Source organism: Brassica rapa, chromosome A04 (genome assembly GCF_000309985.2).
Source record: "Brassica rapa cultivar Chiifu-401-42 chromosome A04, CAAS_Brap_v3.01, whole genome shotgun sequence".
Classification (NCBI taxonomy): domain Eukaryota; kingdom Viridiplantae; phylum Streptophyta; class Magnoliopsida; order Brassicales; family Brassicaceae; genus Brassica; species Brassica rapa.
In genome coordinates, this window is record NC_024798.2 from 11,997,027 (window position 1) to 12,014,343 (window position 17,317).

General features: G+C 36.8%; 2 protein-coding genes and 1 non-coding gene across 9 annotated transcripts; 2 read left to right on the plus strand and 1 right to left on the minus strand.

The window, feature by feature from the left end:
• The first annotated feature begins 221 nt into the window (after positions 1-221).
• LOC103864278 (phosphatidylinositol/phosphatidylcholine transfer protein SFH8-like) lies at positions 222-2,799 on the plus strand. 3 transcript variants are annotated; one of them, XM_009142035.3, is made up of 9 exons: positions 222-328; positions 606-952; positions 1,022-1,288; positions 1,394-1,471; positions 1,551-1,652; positions 1,719-1,768; positions 1,836-1,935; positions 2,024-2,107; positions 2,189-2,799. In XM_009142035.3, the coding sequence occupies exons 1-9, from the start codon at positions 310-312 to the stop codon at positions 2,246-2,248; spliced, it is 1,107 nt and encodes a 368-aa protein (XP_009140283.1). In that variant the 5' UTR covers positions 222-309; the 3' UTR covers positions 2,249-2,799. The 3 variants fall into 3 exon arrangements, with proteins under 3 accessions (XP_009140283.1, XP_033145380.1, XP_033145379.1); XM_033289489.1 differs by having other exon boundaries at positions 1,836-2,107; XM_033289488.1 differs by having other exon boundaries at positions 1,836-2,799.
• On the minus strand, positions 2,658-6,613 carry LOC103864279 (phosphatidylinositol/phosphatidylcholine transfer protein SFH3). Of its 5 annotated transcripts, none has more exons than XM_018658582.2 (14): positions 6,443-6,613; positions 5,558-5,626; positions 5,133-5,479; positions 4,768-5,034; positions 4,604-4,681; positions 4,394-4,495; positions 4,271-4,320; positions 4,076-4,175; positions 3,902-3,991; positions 3,787-3,804; positions 3,581-3,695; positions 3,124-3,473; positions 2,962-3,033; positions 2,658-2,869 (listed from the first exon to the last, which is right to left on the minus strand). In XM_018658582.2, the coding sequence occupies exons 2-14, from the start codon at positions 5,601-5,603 to the stop codon at positions 2,855-2,857; spliced, it is 1,650 nt and encodes a 549-aa protein (XP_018514098.1). In that variant the 5' UTR covers positions 5,604-5,626; positions 6,443-6,613; the 3' UTR covers positions 2,658-2,854. The 5 variants fall into 5 exon arrangements, with proteins under 5 accessions (XP_018514098.1, XP_009140285.1, XP_009140284.1 ...); XM_009142037.3 differs by having other exon boundaries at positions 3,787-3,807; XM_009142036.3 differs by having other exon boundaries at positions 3,787-3,807; positions 6,251-6,457.
• A 6,581-nt stretch (positions 6,614-13,194) lies between these two features.
• LOC117133845 lies at positions 13,195-13,301 on the plus strand. Its single transcript, XR_004457886.1, has one exon. It is a non-coding gene; the product is annotated as a small nucleolar RNA R71 (small nucleolar RNA).
• Positions 13,302-17,317: the final 4,016 nt, after the last annotated feature.

The following is a 17,317-nucleotide window of genomic DNA, read 5'->3' on the forward strand; positions in this document are numbered from 1 at the left end:
ATTTTTCTTTTTGGTTGAATTTGAAGTACAGATTGTCATTTAAATTCAAAATTTTAAGTTATTATTGACAAATGCCCCTTCATGTAATGTTTATATTTAAATAGAATAGATATTGTTGTAAATGAAAAATTAGAATATTAAATTATTCTTACAACTACAAAAATTAGATTTATAAAGTTAATAATATATTATATATATATCAATATACGATACATGCATGGATTTGGTGGTATATCGATTCGTGAATCAGCCCATCTTCTCGAAGATAGAGATCAAAGGAAATAGAAGATTTTGTCGAAGGAATCCAAGATGTCATGCCCTAGACCATGTAAAGAGATCTCATCTCCTTTATTATTATATCTTCGGATTGATTGATTATACTGCGTCAGGTATTGTAGCGTAAACTCTGAGGATCCCATCTGATAAAATATGTGAATCATATCTCTCAGATAAAATTTTCGTGACTTTTGCTGAAAGTTAGGATTTTTTAGGCTCAAATTTGAAGTAGCTAGGTAATGTAAATTGTCACCTATCTGCTGTTATGTTCTTGTAGATTCTTCAATTGTTTTGAGCTAATGCAATCGTCACTTTATGGGTTTCATCAGGTTTTGCAACAGCTTTTGAGGTATTATTGAGCAGTGATGACAAAAAGGAACGAAACTCAGACTTTAATGCATCTACCAAGTTGAAGCACTCTCTCAACGAAAAGAGCGGAAGAAGAAAAAGTGATTCTATCTCCATTGAGGATGTCAGGGATATCGAGGAGCTCCAGGCCGTTGATGCCTTCCGACATGCATTGTTAACCGACGAGCTGCTTCCAAGTAGACACGATGACTATCACATGATGTTGAGGTTCTTGAAAGCTAGGAATTTTGACATTGAGAAAGCAAAACTCATGTGGGCTGATATGATTCAATGGAGGAAAGAGTTTGGCACTGACACCATTCTTCAGGTAACTTTTTAACAGATGATTGATATTGGAAACCCTTATTATTCTAACCTTTTTATTTGTCGCTAACAGGATTTTGATTTCGAAGAGATTAATGAAGTGCTGGAGTATTACCCGCACTGTTATCACGGTGTTGATAAAGAAGGCAGGCCCATTTACATTGAAAGACTGGGGAAAGTTGATCCTAACAGACTCATGCAAGTTACAAGCATGGATCGATATGTAAGATATCATGTAAAGGAGTTCGAGAGGGGCTTTATGATCAAGTTTCCTTCCTGCACAATTGCTGCTAAGAAGCATATTGACTCCAACACAACTATTCTAGATGTTCAGGGAGTGGTAATTAATCTCCTACAACCTCTAATTAATGTTCTTTCTCAGATTTAGCACTATTGAATGAGTTTTATCATGCCTTGTCTTGCTTCATATAATTATTTTTTCCAGGGATTGAAAAACTTTACCAAGTCTGCTCGGGAGCTTATCACACGATTACAAAAGATCGGTGGGGATAATTATCCTGAGGTACTTTGTAACTGAAACTTCTAATACTTGATCCTCTCTGTGTTATATGCTAATATAGGCTGTGTGTTAATTCATGCAGACTCTCCACCAAATGTTTATTGTGAATGCAGGGCCTGCATTCAGACTGCTTTGGAGTACTGTGAAAAACTTTATAGACCCAAAAACAACTTCCAAAATTCATGTAATATCATCTTTAATTACTTGTCTTCAGTTAATATAAAATTCAATTTGGTCCATTGTGATGTAGGTCCTTGGATACAACTATATGACCAAATTGCTTGAAGTGATTGATGTCAAGTATGTGAATCCTATTACTTTTGTCGCCTTTGGATTCTTCTTTAGGGTCTTATGCATTTTTGTACAGTGAGTTGCCTGAGTTCTTGGGAGGTGCATGTACTTGCGCGGATCAAGGTGGTTGCATGCTTTCTGACAAGGGACCATGGAAAAACCCGGAGATTGTGAAGGTCATTTTAATTGACTCATATGTTTCTTGCCTATTACATTGTACTAGTTCTGAAGCTGAAACAACTGGTTATCTTCACTTTCTTTCAGATGGTGCTTCATGGGGGAGCATATCGGACGAAGCAAGTGGTGAAAGTTTTGAACAGCGAGGGGAAAGTCATTGATTATCCATGGGTATGTATGTAGATATTGAATCTTAGAACTAGTCTCAAAAGTTCACATGTGCCTTAACTCTGACTTTTGTCTTGAACATAGATAAATGGAAGTGACACTTCCACTGCAGAGTCTGGATCTGATGCAGAAGATATTGGGTGAAACGAGCTTGGCCGGTAGTTTTCCGGGCTATAATGAGTATGTACCCAGTGGCGGAGCTATGTAGTGGGAGAGGAGAGGGCATCAGCTGACCCCTATCACTTCTATATATAAAAAGAAAAGATATTTCAATTATGTTTGTTAGATAGTTGTTCGAATATTTAGTTTGATCCCCATATTTCAAGATCAAATCTCTCCCTTGACCCAACTTAATACTCTCTTTTTTCAGTCTTTTTTTTTCATTTTTGGTAAAAAGTAAAAACCATTGTGTTTTCTCTTTTGGTTTGATATTTTAGAACTATTTATTATAGAGATTTTTGTTTCTACTATGGGACATATATATTAACAATATATAGTTTTTATACATAAGAGTATAACATCTTTTTTACAATTTTTGGTTACAAATTAGGTGTGAAGGAATGACGAATAGTAAACATAAGCTTTCAGTTTTTTTTCAAGACAAACAACAGAAACAATTACAGAAAGCATCTCTCCACATTTTAATCTTTAATACTCTTCGCGAGTAATTTTATGTTTATATATATATATGGTTTATAAATATATATTTTCCAGGTTTTTCATAGTCTCTAGGCATGCATCATCAAGTCTTCAGAATCCAAAAAACTGAAAGAAAAAAACAAAAACAAATAAAAACAATATACAACTCAAAATTAAGTAAGTCTGAATAATCTTCAAGAGGAGTGTTGTTTGTGTACCTTCTTCTTCTTTTTCTTCTTCTCGATGTAAGCCACTATCTCTAGCTGCTTAGCCATGGCTTCGTCCAGCGTCTGATATTTTAAAATAAAAATAAATTAGTCGCTACATCATACGTGTTCTACACGTTACATAACACAAACAATAAGAGACTGGTTGGTTACCTTCTTGGTCTCAGACAACTGAAACTCAAGCTGGTCAACGCGGGTTAGAGCGGCGTTGAGAATCTGTTCTTTCTCCGCGGAGAATGGAGCCGGCTGATTGTCCAACGACCTACATTTCTCCTCCAGCTCCGCCATTCTCTTCACCATCGACATGTACTCTTGGGTCGACACCATAGCCGTCTCTCCTTTCTCTGCTGCGCCGCCGTAAATGGCTGCCTCAGTGAGCTTCCTCGGCATGTTCTTCGTTAGCCTCACCACCGTCATCAACCCCATGACCAATGACATCACGCCGCCAAACAAATATCCTTCTCCTCCTTTCCTCTCCGATGGCTTCACGGCTGAGTATAAATCTGTTCCAGCAAGTAAAGACACATGTACATGAGTAATACGTTAAGAGTTATAACAGTAACAGAATCACATTTTAGAAATTTGAATCAATGTTTCTGTGTATTGTAACCTTCAGGCTCGGTAAAGGTTGCCTTGTGGAGAGTTGTAGGCCAAGTAGACGAAGCATCCACAGTTTTGTCAACAATTGGTGTGAATTTCTCATTCTCTGCGTTGAATGTGTTCTTCTGCAAAATTGGATATTTACATCAATCAAACAGAGGGATATCTTAAAGGGATAAAAGACTTAAAACTTTATAGACAGAGAAAGAAACTCACCTCAAAGGTTTCACATTTCTTCTATGTGTTGTTACAAGCAAAAAAAGAAGAAGACAAGCTTTAGAACTTTACTACAAATGTGGGTTAAGAAAATATTGGGTTTTGTGTGTTTTACCTCTGTTGTGCTCTCATACACTGAGATTGTCTTCTCTTCAATGTTTGACAATGTCTTCCTTGGGCACTTTCCTTCTCCGTTTTGAACCATCTAAATAGTTAAAATACTAATGTTCAGTACCCTAAACCCTAATTGTTTTTGGGTTTTGTGCCAAGATAGTGTCTTAAAAAGTACCTTGAAGATGTCAGGGTCGTTCCATGGACCTTTGTCTGAACGCATGCATCCACCTTTGTCTGCACAAGTGCAGTTACCACCCAAGAACTCAGGTAGTTCACTGAACACACACACAAGAAAAAAAAAGCAGAGATTTAATTTTATGAATCTTTGGCTACAAGTCAAGAGTTATTTAGGTCTTTGTATCTGTCTTACTTGGAGTCAATAATCTCAAGCAGCTTGCTTTGGTATTTGTTGCCAAGAACCTGTAACAATAAGTAAGCAGGACATTTAAGATTATGCTATTTGGAGTGTTGAAAGTGAAAAAAAAAAAATTACGTGAATTTTAGCAGTGGTCTTTGGGTCAAGGAAAGATTTGACAGTGCTCCACAGAAGCCTGAAGCCAGAACCAGCGTTGATAATGAACATACGGTTCAATGACTATATATGATCCATAACACACACAAAAAACACATTATCTCAGTACTATTGTCTTTTGAGTTAATTATTAGCTATAAAACAAAACTAGGTCTAAACCATCATAGTTACCTCAGGGTAGTTGTCACTATCAATCTTCTGGATACGCTGGAGTAGATCCCTTGCAGCCTTACTGAAGTTCTTCAACCCCTGGAGTTAAATATCAGCATAATCATTCGCTATATCTTTGAGTTTGAATACTGAAACAAATGTGGTAAGACACTAAAAAGGCATACCACGCCTTGCACATCCAAGATGGTGGTGCTCTGATCAATGTGCCTCTTGGCAGCAATGGAGCAAGCCGGTAGCTTGATATTGAAAGCCTTCTCAAACTCCCTCACATGGTAACTCACGTACCTATCGATGGTAGTGACTTGCATCAGTTTTGTGGCATCAACTTGGCCTAGCCTTTCTATGTAAATAGGCCTTCCTTCTTTGTCAACACCATGGTAACCTTGAGGATAGTACTTGATGACTTCGTCTATTTCCTTGAAATCAAAGTCCTTTTGAAAGAACAAGAAGAAAAGAGATACAATTTAATCCTAAAGTGAAGATGATGATGATATTAAAAAATGATATTGGTTATGTTTTTTTTTAAAACCTCCATGATAGCGTCAGTACCAAACTCTTTCCTCCAATTGATCATATCACACCACATTTGCTTAGCTTTCTCGATATCAAACTTCCTGGCCCTCAAAAACCTAAGCATCATGTGATGATCATCGTGTCTTGAAGGAAGAAGCTCGTCTAAGATGAGAGCTTGACGGAAAGCGTCAACAGCTTGAAGCTCTTCCACATCAATATCGTCAACTATTGAGACGGACATCACTCTGCTGTTCCTTCGAGTTTTCTTGGTGAAAGAGTGTTTGAATTTGTTCGAGGCATTGATTGCTTTCTTCTTAAACGAACAAAGCTTTGTTTTCTTGTCATCCTCTGAGCATTCATGATCTACATTAAGAAAATCAGAATCTTTGCTTAAAGATGTCTCCTTCATTGCATAAAATCTTTACAATATTTTTTCCTTACCTGGCTTATTATGTCGATCCATATGAGCAGACATTGTATCCGCCATGCTTTTAGTCTGGATTTAAAATTCTGTTGTCACATAAACACATATATACAGGTTAAAAAATTATCTCTGAATCACTAATAAACCCCACAGAATACAAAATAATTTCATCAAGAGATTGAAAAAGAAGGTTCAGTTTTATAGATATTTGCTAAAAACAAATATCTAAGCATAATAAAATATGTCAAATCATAATAAATATTTTGTCAACTCAGAAAAATGATCTCTGAAACACTAATAAACCCCATAGGAAACCATAGAAAAATGATCCAGAGGGTAGTCCATGTGACGGTTCCTTGGCTAACAATCAAGCAATGAAAGAAGAAACAAAGAAACCCATTTAGACATTTGATCAAACATTCACAATAATCACCCTTCCTTACGAGAATTTAAGATAGCTAAAAGAATATATTCAATAATCATATGAAACGATAAAGGCATCCTGAAAAGGTTAACTTAGAGGAAACCAAACCCACATTTTTTATTATTATAAGAAACAGATAAACGGAAAAACTCAGGTAAAACTATAATCAGGGAGGATGGAAACAATCGTTGTATTCCAACATCTAGCGATTGAGATATAACAAATGAGAAAATGAAGAAGAAAAGACAAAATATAAGAGGGTTCTTGATTTTCCTGAGTGTTTTACCTATTAAAGATCAAAAGCTAAGGGAAGAAGAAAGAAAGAGAGGCGTATATAATCTCCTCTCCCCTCTCTCTCTGTTACCTACCCCCAAATAAAGGATGGCTCCAGATTTACACAACGCCAAATCTCAAAGAACAAATCTAGAAGAGAGAGAAAAGCTTATTTCAGCACAAGGGTATTGACAAAGGGTTTTACCTTCTTTTGAAATCCAGAGAGAGAGAGTTAGCTTAATGATCCATTTAAAGGAGGTTTGAAAAGGTTTGACCTTTTTTCTCATATGAAATGTAAAAGACGAGAGTACATTGTAATTTGTGTAAGAGGAGAGATAGAGAAAGAAGACGCCAGTTTTATAGGACAAGGAAGAAAGGCGCGTGCTTTTCCCGTTTTTTTCTGTTGACAGGATTTGTAAATTTACGAGGAAACCAATAAAATCCTTTTTTACTTACTTAGTGCAACTAATGCCTCCAACAAATTCACATGTTTCATAAAGAAAGGGTGTTAATATGTTCCAAAAAGTGTTATTTGAACATATTTTCCTTTTATATAAATACTATTTTAAAATATCAGTTCAGTTAATATCTACATATTTTGTTTAATATCAATAAAAACACATTGGTCTTATAAATATTTTAACTAGATTTTGACCCGCGCTTGAGAAGCGCGGGTATTTTTTGTTATCCGTTTGATAAAATTTGAATAAACGTATAACTTTTTATTAGGAATAAATGATTTTAAAATTTCTCTATTATAATGTTTGAATTTTAAATAGTATTTTCATATCCAATCCAGACATATAGTCTGTTGTGAACAGCCACAAATTAATCAAGAAGACAATAGAGAACACAACATATTGAGGCAAATACCCGCTTAGAGTTTCTTATTATTGTGTGAATGAATAATCTTACAAACCCTTAGACCCATATTTATAGCAGCCTCAAAACCCGATTTCCTTTATCCTTTAGGAATACATACTTATCTAGAAAAAGTAAATTTTCCAAATCGTCCGACCCACGAGTGATGAACTTTTACTGGTGCACAGAGATTTAAGACACACAGATGCAACATAGTCAAACCGATAGATTCAATAAATCTGTATATAGTCCTATTTTGAATTTAATAAAACAAAATATGATAAAAATACGGTAAAAGCCAAAACACACTATTAACCCGCTATCATTTTTCAGGTTTTCAAGTACTTCTAATCTTTGTCAAAACTTAAATATATGAACCGACCTATCCATGCTACATACTCAAATATTACATGTATTTTACATGTATTTGAATTATGATTCCAAACTGATCCGAACATGAAAGAACCTATCTAAACCTGAATTAAAAAAAAATCAAATATCTATTTGGGTCCAAATGTTTAGAATCCAAATAACCAAGATAGAAAGGAACCGATCCGAATACTTGAGTACCCAAACCAATTTTCTCATTATATTTTGTTTGTATTTTATAAGTTTTACATTTGTTAAATTGATATGGTTTAAGATTTATTTGATGGATTTTTTTTAACTAATTCAATAAAACATATTTGTAAGATTTCTCATAGTTTTTAAACTTTATTAATAATTTTTTTTATTATAATACATTCTATAAAAATTAAGTTAACATAATATAAATATAATTTTATTTTAACATATGATTTGTGATTTATCAAATTTAATTTTGTAAATATTTGAAACTATATAAGATGTCATGATACAATGTTTAATGATATTATTAGTACATGTATAAAATATGGAATATTATTTTAGCTTTAATATGATTGTGATCTTAGTGATATTAATATCCCACACATATCACAATGATTGTGATCCCACGAAATTAGGGGTGTTTGTTAATTTTTATGGAAACACAATTAATATCTCACGAACATCACAATTTTTCATAGTTAGTTAGAGTTATTAATTATGTATAATTAGAGTGATTAATTGTAGGACCAAAATAAATAAATGTAACAAAAAGGTCCAAACAACTTTCATAGGTAGATTTATTAAAACTCCTTCCTTTTTAATAGTATTGATTATCTCAAACCTTATTAGTTAATTATTTTCTTAATTTTTTTGTGAAAATTGATGTTAGGAGTTTTCAAGGCTCCTAAGACAAATGTTGTAGTATAAAAGATTGTCGAACCAGTTCTGAGGGATATCAAAGCACTGAGAATGCAAGTACTCACTTAATCTAAGTGCAACCAATGATTTAGATGGGTTTTAAGCTATGACTAAAACTAGAAAGCAATAACAGAATGATACTTTCTTAACTAAAGGAAAAGAGAACTCATGGGCATAGGGATTAGACCTTGGGTGATCAAGTATCGAACTAAGGATGGCAAATGATCAATCAAACTATCAACCTTAAGCCTAGACACAATTCTAAGCAAGCTCTATGTCTAGATGAATGCTCATTTGCTAACATATCTCAAACATCAAATGTCTTTGGTTAAATAATATGAAAGCAATCATTACTAACAAGTCTATTAGCTATCTTAGTACCTTTAACAACAAATGTCTTTGGCAAAGTATACTAAAAGCCTAGGAGAGTTGTCTCGGGCATTTCATCGAACACCTTTCGGGTGAGAAATGCCTAAGGATCAACAACTGAGTGGCCAACTCAGAAGATGCATTATGATTACTCTACTAGCAAGGAAATATGAATGATTTACACTAAAACATCCTAGCTCTAACCTAATCACCCTTAATCTCCCTAACCCATGAATTCACAAAGTGATTACTCACTAATCTCCATGATTCCTCTTAAACCCATATTGGATTTCAGATTAATCATGTAGAGAAATAGATAAGAAATCAACAAGAACACAAGAACATAACAAATCAAAACCCAAGAGATGAACTTCTCAAGAGAGTTCTTGTGTATTTCTCAATAGATCAAAAGATAAAAGATAATCTGCCTCTGGTGGCTACAAAAGATGTTTAAAACATAGGTTTTTCCAAGTGCAAAACGTCCAAAATAAATTGCAAAAAGGTCCTTAAGAAATCGTGATTTTCGGCAGCAAAATAACGCGGAGCGACTTGCAGGTGTCGCTCCGGGAAGTCGCTCCAGGGCCGATTTTTGGTGTCTCCGGGCGAGAGGTCGCGAGCGACTTTGGTGTGTCGCTCCAACGGGTCGCTCTGGATCGGGAGCGACCTTGGTAGGTCGCTCTGAGAGGTCGCTCCAGAGCCACTTTTAGTGTCTCCGACGGCACAAACGCGAGCGACCTTGGTGTGTCACTCCAGCAGGTCGCTCTGAACATCGGGAGCGACTTCAGCACGTCGCTCTGGAAGGTCGCTCCAGGGTCAAATATGTGTGTCTCCGGATGTGAAAACGCGAGCGACTTCGTGCAGTCGCTCTGGATGAGTCGCTCCGGGATGTGGTGCACAGCGACCTCATGTAGTCGCTCCGAGAAGTCGCTCCAGGCAGTGCTCGTCCAAAGACCACTCTAATCACCTCCTTTGAGCTCCAAATGCACCCAAATGTCTCCAGAAACTCCATGTGGTACTCAAATACCTGATAGAGACATATGTATGCAAAATGCAACCTAAACATGTCTAAATCCTAATCTATATGATGAAAATGTTTATGAATGAATGGATAAAACAATGTAAATATGCAAGATATCAACTCCCCCAAACTTGTTCTTTTACTTGTCCACAAGTGAACTTTCTAGAACTCATAGGGAGAGAGGTTGAAGGTGGGAGCACATAGCCAAAAGAAACACAACTAGCACACTCTCTTATTACACTCTAGCTTCTCTAGGCCTATCTTAACTCTTTTTGTTCTTACACTCATCATCAAGCATCCACACATTCAAATCAACCAACTCTCACATTCATTAAGCACAAAACATCAGGTGAATTCTTGCAAATGGTCAGTTGGTCCAAGTCATTTGGTTGGGTAAGGGAAGGCTTTTATTCAAGTGATTCAAGAGGTTCAAAACATATGATCTTTAAGGTGGTTTACTCTCAAAACAAGTAGCCTTGACATTGCACATAATATATCTAAGAAAGGGACCAACTCATGCATACAATGCTCAATCTCCATTGTTCTACCCTTTTCTCAAACATACAAATCACACAATCATTTCCCAATGTCAAACCCAACTCACATCTCTCACCAAAAGATCCTAAGAACTTTCACTCCTTCTCTTTGAAATCTACAAGGGATTTTTTCACAACCTCAAAACATTTCTTAGCTCCTAACAACTTTGCTAGCCCCCTTTTCTTTCTTTTTCTCCTTTTTTTTTTTCTCTTTTTTTTCGTTTTTCTTTTTCTTTTTTTTTTTTTTTTTTTTTTTAGGCTGGGGGCCAAGACTTTTCAAAACTTGAGCTAGAGGCTTCTATACTGGTCCCAATAAAACAATTCACTTAAGCACAAAGAGTCTATTCTTTTCCTTTTTCATTTCTCCCAAATCATAATCACAACACTCACCCCCACCTATAGCTAGACAATAGAGTGTCCAATCTAGCAAGAATGAAGATCAAGCATTGTCGTTCCCGATACTCTCAACATTATGCACATGTAAGACTTTCCGAAAAAGGCCTCACTCATCAAACAATGAAAGCTTAAAAGGAGGAAAAGGTTTTGGGAGTGGTCTACCACTAGAGTTTGTCAAAAAAGATTGGTATAAAAGATGTGACAACTCAAGTGTGTATAGCCATGACTCAGTACACAAGGGACCATGAGCAAGAAGCATTAAGTTCGTTCAGTTCAAATAAGGTTGTAGTTGGCTTCAAAGACTGAGTTTCAGCAATCAACAAGTTTCAGGAAGAGTTTTCAAGGCTCGAAACATACAAGTCTTTTTGAGAGGTGCAAAAGCTAGTCAAGTGCAACGTAGTGTTCTTTACAAGGCATTCAAAATCATTGCTCCCAATGCAAGTGAATGCAACCTATATGCTCTAGACTCTCCTAAAAATGCAAATGATGCAAACTAAATGATTGATTTTTTTTTTTTTATCTATGCAAATAGGTATGCCATGCATGACTCAATGAAACAACATCAAAGCAAACATGATCAAATACTTGGTACCTCCCCCAAACTTGAGTTACACAGTCTCTGTGTCGTCAAGTAGAGAGAGATACCGAAAAGAAGACTAATATGCAAAAATGAAATGGTATATACAAGGGAGTGTGGTGGGTTACCTTCTATAGGGAATGAGTAGAGGGAGATGCTCCCTCCTCGTCGTCCTCAGGTGGTAACTCTTCAAGGTGCTCATCAGCAGGAGTGCCCATCTCTTCAATGTAGAAGGCTTGCCCGAACACAGTTGGTTTCCTCATTTTCCCCTTGATGTCAAAGTGGAGGATGTTCTCTTTACCCAAATGGAGATCAATCGTGCCCTCCTTCACATTAACAATAGCTCCTGCTGTAGCTAAGAATGGCCTTCCTAGAATCAATGGATCTTGAGCCTCCTCACCCATCTCAAGCACCACAAAATCTGTAGGTATCTCATACCTTCCAATCTTCACAGGGAGGTCCTCTAAGATGCCCACAGGGTACTTCACTGAACGATCAGCTAACACCAGAGAGAGTCTACACTTCTTGTACTGAGTGAATCCAAGCTTCTTTGCAACAGACAAAGGCATCAAGCTGACACTAGCTCCCAAATCGCAGAGACTTTTCTCAAATACCATAGGTCCAAGAGCACAAGGTAGTGTGAAGCTTCCTGGATCCTCTAATTTCTCTGGAACATCAAGCCTCTGGATGATGGCATTGCACTCATGGGTAAGAATCATCATGCCTTCCATCTCCTTCTTCTTTGCAGCTACAACATCTTTCAGGAACTTGTTGTATTGAGGAATCAACATGAAAGCATCGATGATGGGCATTGCAACCTGAGCTTCACTCATTTGCTTCTCAAACAGAGCCTTGTACTTCTCTAGCAGCTGCTTCTTGAATCTACCAGGGAATGGAAGTTTGGGTTCATAGGAGGAGGAACAAAAGAACTTTCACTTGCTGGAGTAACAACTTCACCATCCTTTACTGTCTTCTTCTCTTCCCCAACCTTTCCTTTACCTTTGGCTTCCACTATCTTCTCCAAGATCTCGTCATTGATCTTCTCATCAACAATCACCACTTCATCATCTATGTTGATGGCAACCCCCTCACCTAGTTTCTCAGCATCCTTGGTGAGGGTTCTAGGAGGTAACTGCTTACCACTCCTAAGGGTGATAGCTTTGGCCTCCTTGGGATTTTGGTCAGACTTTCCAGGTAGAGATCCTTGCTGGCGATTCTGGTGAGTGTTCATGGAAGCAAATTGATTCTCTAAATTCCTGACTGTAGAAGCAAGGTGTGAGAATTTGTTGTTGAGCTCATTGTAGCTCCCATCAATCTTGGAATGAAGGTTCTTCAACTCATAACCAACTTGCTTCTCACTTCTAGTCTGAGACTCCAAGATTTGTTTCAGTAAGGTATCAGTGCTGCTCTCTTGAGGAGCAGAGGAACCAGACGAGGGGTTTTGCTGAGGCTGATAGCTGCCTTGCTGGTTATTTCTAGGCGGATAACCACTCTGTTGGTTGTTGGGATAGGATTTCTGTTGGTAGTTGTTGTACTGAAAGTTGGGCTCCTTTTTGTACCAGCTACCATTGTTGTTAATGAAACACAACTCCTCTTGACCTTCCAAACCCTCAACCTCATTGACAGCAAGTGGATCTTCCTGCTTGGAGTTACCAACAAACTTCAGCTGCTCTTGGGTTGCTTTTTCAGCAATGAGTAGGTCGATCTTGTCTTCCAAAGCTTTGATCTCTTTCCTCGTCTGCTTATCATCTGTTCTACTGCCTCTGTCGTGGTCTCCACTGTAGACTGCATCACTCTTTACCATGTTGTCAACCAGCTCTTCTGCATCCTCCTCAGTTCTCCCCAAGAAGAACCCATTGCTAGCTGTATCCAGTCTGGCTCTGTACTTAGGAAGAGCACCACGGTAGAATGTGCTCAGTAAGCTCTCCTTAGAAAAGCCATGGTGTGGGCATTGAGCTTGGTAGCCCTTGAATCTCTCCCAGGCTTCACTGAAGCCTTCCAAGTTCTTCTGTTGAAAGCTGGAAATCTCGTTTCTCAGCTTAGCAGTTCTTGAAGTAGAGAAGAACTTCTCCAAGAATGCTTTCTTGCAGTCATCCCAAGTAGTGATGGAGTCACTGGGTAGAGACTTCTCCCACTGACGTGCCTTATCCCCCAAAGAGAAAGGGAATAGCTTGAGCTTTAAGGCATCTTCGGACACACCATTGGTTTTTGACAACCCACAGTAGCTGTCGAACCTGTCCAAGTGATCAAATGGATCCTCTAGAGCCAAGCCATGATACTTGTTGTTCTCGATCACGTTGAGGAGTCCTGATTTGATCTCAAAGTTGTTGGCTGCCACAGCGGGTGCTCGGATTCCCAATCTATGACCATGAATGTTGGGGCGGTCGTAAGTGCCAATGGGTCGAGCTGCTCGCTGTTGGTTTTGAGGTATGTCTCCCATATCAGTACTCAATCTCTGCAAGTGAGCCTGTTGCTCTTCTTCTCTTCTATTTCTAGCACACTCTCTCTCTAAAGCTCTGATGTCTGCAGCTATTGGAACTAGGTTTGATGGACCCCTGCTCCTCAAGTTCATACACCTGTAGATTAAAGGGAGGTGAAGAAAGAGAATCAGTAACAAAAGAAAATAAAAATGACTTAGTCTCAAGCAAGTGACTAAATCTCAATGTTCAAATCTACTCAGAATTTGGCAACGGCGCCAATTTGATGTTAGGAGTTTTCAAGGCTCCTAAGACAAATGTTGTAGTATAGAAGATTGTCGAACCAGTTCTGAGGGATATCAAAGCACTGAGAATGCAAGTACTCACTTAATCTAAGTGCAACCAATGATTTAGATGGGTTTTAAGCTATGACTAAAACTAGAAAGCAATAACAGAATGATACTTTCTTAACTAAAGGAAAAGAGAACTCATGGGCATAGGGATTAGACCTTGGGTGATCAAGTATCGAACTAAGGATGGCAAATGATCAATCAAACTATCAACCTTAAGCCTAGACACAATTCTAAGCAAGCTCTATGTCTAGATGAATGCTCATTTGCTAACATATCTCAAACATCAAATGTCTTTGGTTGAATAATATGAAAGCAATCATTACTAACAAGTCTATTAGCTATCTTAGCACCTTTAACAACAAATGTCTTTGGCAAAGTATACTAAAAGCCTAGGAGAGTTGTCTCGGGCATTTCATCGAACACCTTTCGGGTGAGAAATGCCTAAGGATCAACAACTGAGTGGCCAACTCAGAAGATGCATTATGATTACTCTACTAGCAAGGAAATATGAATGATCTACACTAAAACATCCTAGCTCTAACCTAATCACCCTTAATCTCCCTAACCCATGAATTCACAAAGTGATTACTCACTAATCTCCATGATTCCTCTTAAACCCATATTGGATTTCAGATTAATCATGTAGAGAAATAGATAAGAAATCAACAAGAACACAAGAACATAACAAATCAAAACCCAAGAGATGAACTTCTCAAGAGAGTTCTTGTGTATTTCTCAATAGATCAAAAGATAAAAGATAATCTGCCTCTGGTGGCTACAAAAGATGTTTAAAACATAGGTTTTTCCAAGTGCAAAACGTCCAAAATAAATTGCAAAAAGGTCCTTAAGAAATCGTGATTTTCGGCAGCAAAATAACGCGGAGCGACTTGCAGGTGTCGCTCCGGGAAGTCGCTCCAGGGCCGATTTTTGGTGTCTCCGGGCGAGAGGTCGCGAGCGACTTTGGTGTGTCGCTCCAACGGGTCGCTCTGGATCGGGAGCGACCTTGGTAGGTCGCTCCAGAGCCACTTTTAGTGTCTCCGACGGCACAAACGCGAGCGACCTTGGTGTGTCACTCCAGCAGGTCGCTCTGAACATCGGGAGCGACTTCAGCACGTCGCTCTGGAAGGTCGCTCCAGGGTCAAATATGTGTGTCTCCGGATGTGAAAACGCGAGCGACTTCGTGCAGTCGCTCTGGATGAGTCGCTCCGGGATGTGGTGCACAGCGACCTCATGTAGTCGCTCCGAGAAGTCGCTCCAGGCAGTGCTCGTCCAAAGACCACTCTAATCACCTCCTTTGAGCTCCAAATGCACCCAAATGTCTCCAGAAACTCCATGTGGTACTCAAATACCTGATAGAGACATATGTATGCAAAATGTAACCTAAACATGTCTAAATCCTAATCTATATGATGAAAATGTTTATGAATGAATGGATAAAACAATGTAGATATGCAAGATATCAAAAATTTCAAAATAAAATTCTCAATAAAACATTGATTATATTTTACAAAAATTGCAAATGTTATTTGTTCAAATTAGGCGACCTCAATAATTCTAAGCTACAGTAATTCATTTTGTTCAGATAATGTTCATTAGCATTTTTTGAAATTTTCATTTTCTTAAAGAATACATAGATTTTTTTTTAATTCCATCAGTTTCGAATTATATATTGTATTTTAAAGGTAAAATTTTGTTTTGTATGAGTCGCTTTTATACTTTTTATGCAAATTTTTAACGAAATTTCCAATTTTATTCATATTCCTTCAACTATTATTTAGTAATATTAAAGAATTTTAATATATTAACTAGAGAAATATAAATTTTTTTAATATGTGTGAAAACATTAAACTAATTTTTTGTTGAAACGGAGGAAGTATATGATATTTTACTTGTTTTATAACAATTCTATATATTTATGCGTTTTGGGAATAAGTCACTAAATTACAAAAAAAAGTACTTATATTTCTGATTAAAAAGCTAGTGAAACATTGTAAAATTAATACTATGATCATGATAACTATTGTTCAAAATTAATTTAAACATATGATTTAGTTTTATTCACTCCATAAAATTTTGTGGTTGGCTATGCTACTGCATTTATGCATGGGTAAATATATACTCTCTCTGTTTTGAAATGTAAGATGTTTATGTTTTAATATATAAGATATTCTCATATTTAGATAGTTTTAACTTTATCAAAATCTGTATAACCATTCAAATTTAATAATTCTATTTTGTAATTGGTTAAATAATTTTAATTTATAGTTTTAATAATATTTTTTAGATAAAAATAATTTTTTAATAAATGTTTTACTTAGAATATTTTATAATTAGGAACAGGGAGAGAGAGTATATACGAATTACAATCATACAATATTTTTTCTAACATAAGAAAAAATAATGATATGATAGGGAAGAGCTGGTTTTCTTACTTTGAAAATTGTTAAATGAATTTTCTATTTCCGACAATATAATTATGAACGGGATGGATGGCTTCGGCTTTCCCAAATTAATAAAGCAGGCTGATAAAGATAAACAGTTAGTATCATTTATTTCTTCTTTTTTCATTTCTCTATGTCGACCTTATCATTTAATTTTTCCAGCTAAAACCTATAAACTCTATTAAATTTTGATATATGGACCGACCATCATGAATGAACACAAGCCTCCAGCTCCTATATTAATTAACTTTATAATATACACATTAATGATTACTCTTCTAAAAAGAATGAGCATTGCAAATAGAAAAATATCAGGTCAACATTTCACAGCGGCCTTACAACATTTTGACATCAAACGGGTTTACAATTTTAAAAATAGAACAAATAACATTGATGGCCCGAATTTAGGCCCTTATCCTTTTTTGTTTGCATCTGATTTGGAGAGACATATCGACGGTTGCGTTCTTCGTCGCCGTCTTCATTTTCCATGGCAATTGTACTGTTACGGCGACTCCAATGTTTATCGTGGCCGAAGATCAATTTCTGGCGCCAAATGCCTAAGAAATTAAGGAGACAAGAGAATGTGCATGGCTATGATAGCCTCGCTTGACATGCATTATCGCATCATCGCTGCATACTTTCTCTATACATGCATCATCACACATGATTTGGTATGTATACATAAGTCCAATTTTAACACTACATTATATCTCGAGTCCAATGATCTCGACTGTGGACACAGTAGCCGCTCTAACACATATGCATATGGATATGGTCAGGGCCGTCTCAAATTAATTTGAGGCCCTGTTCAAAAAAAATATTAATCGTACATTTTATCAAATAATT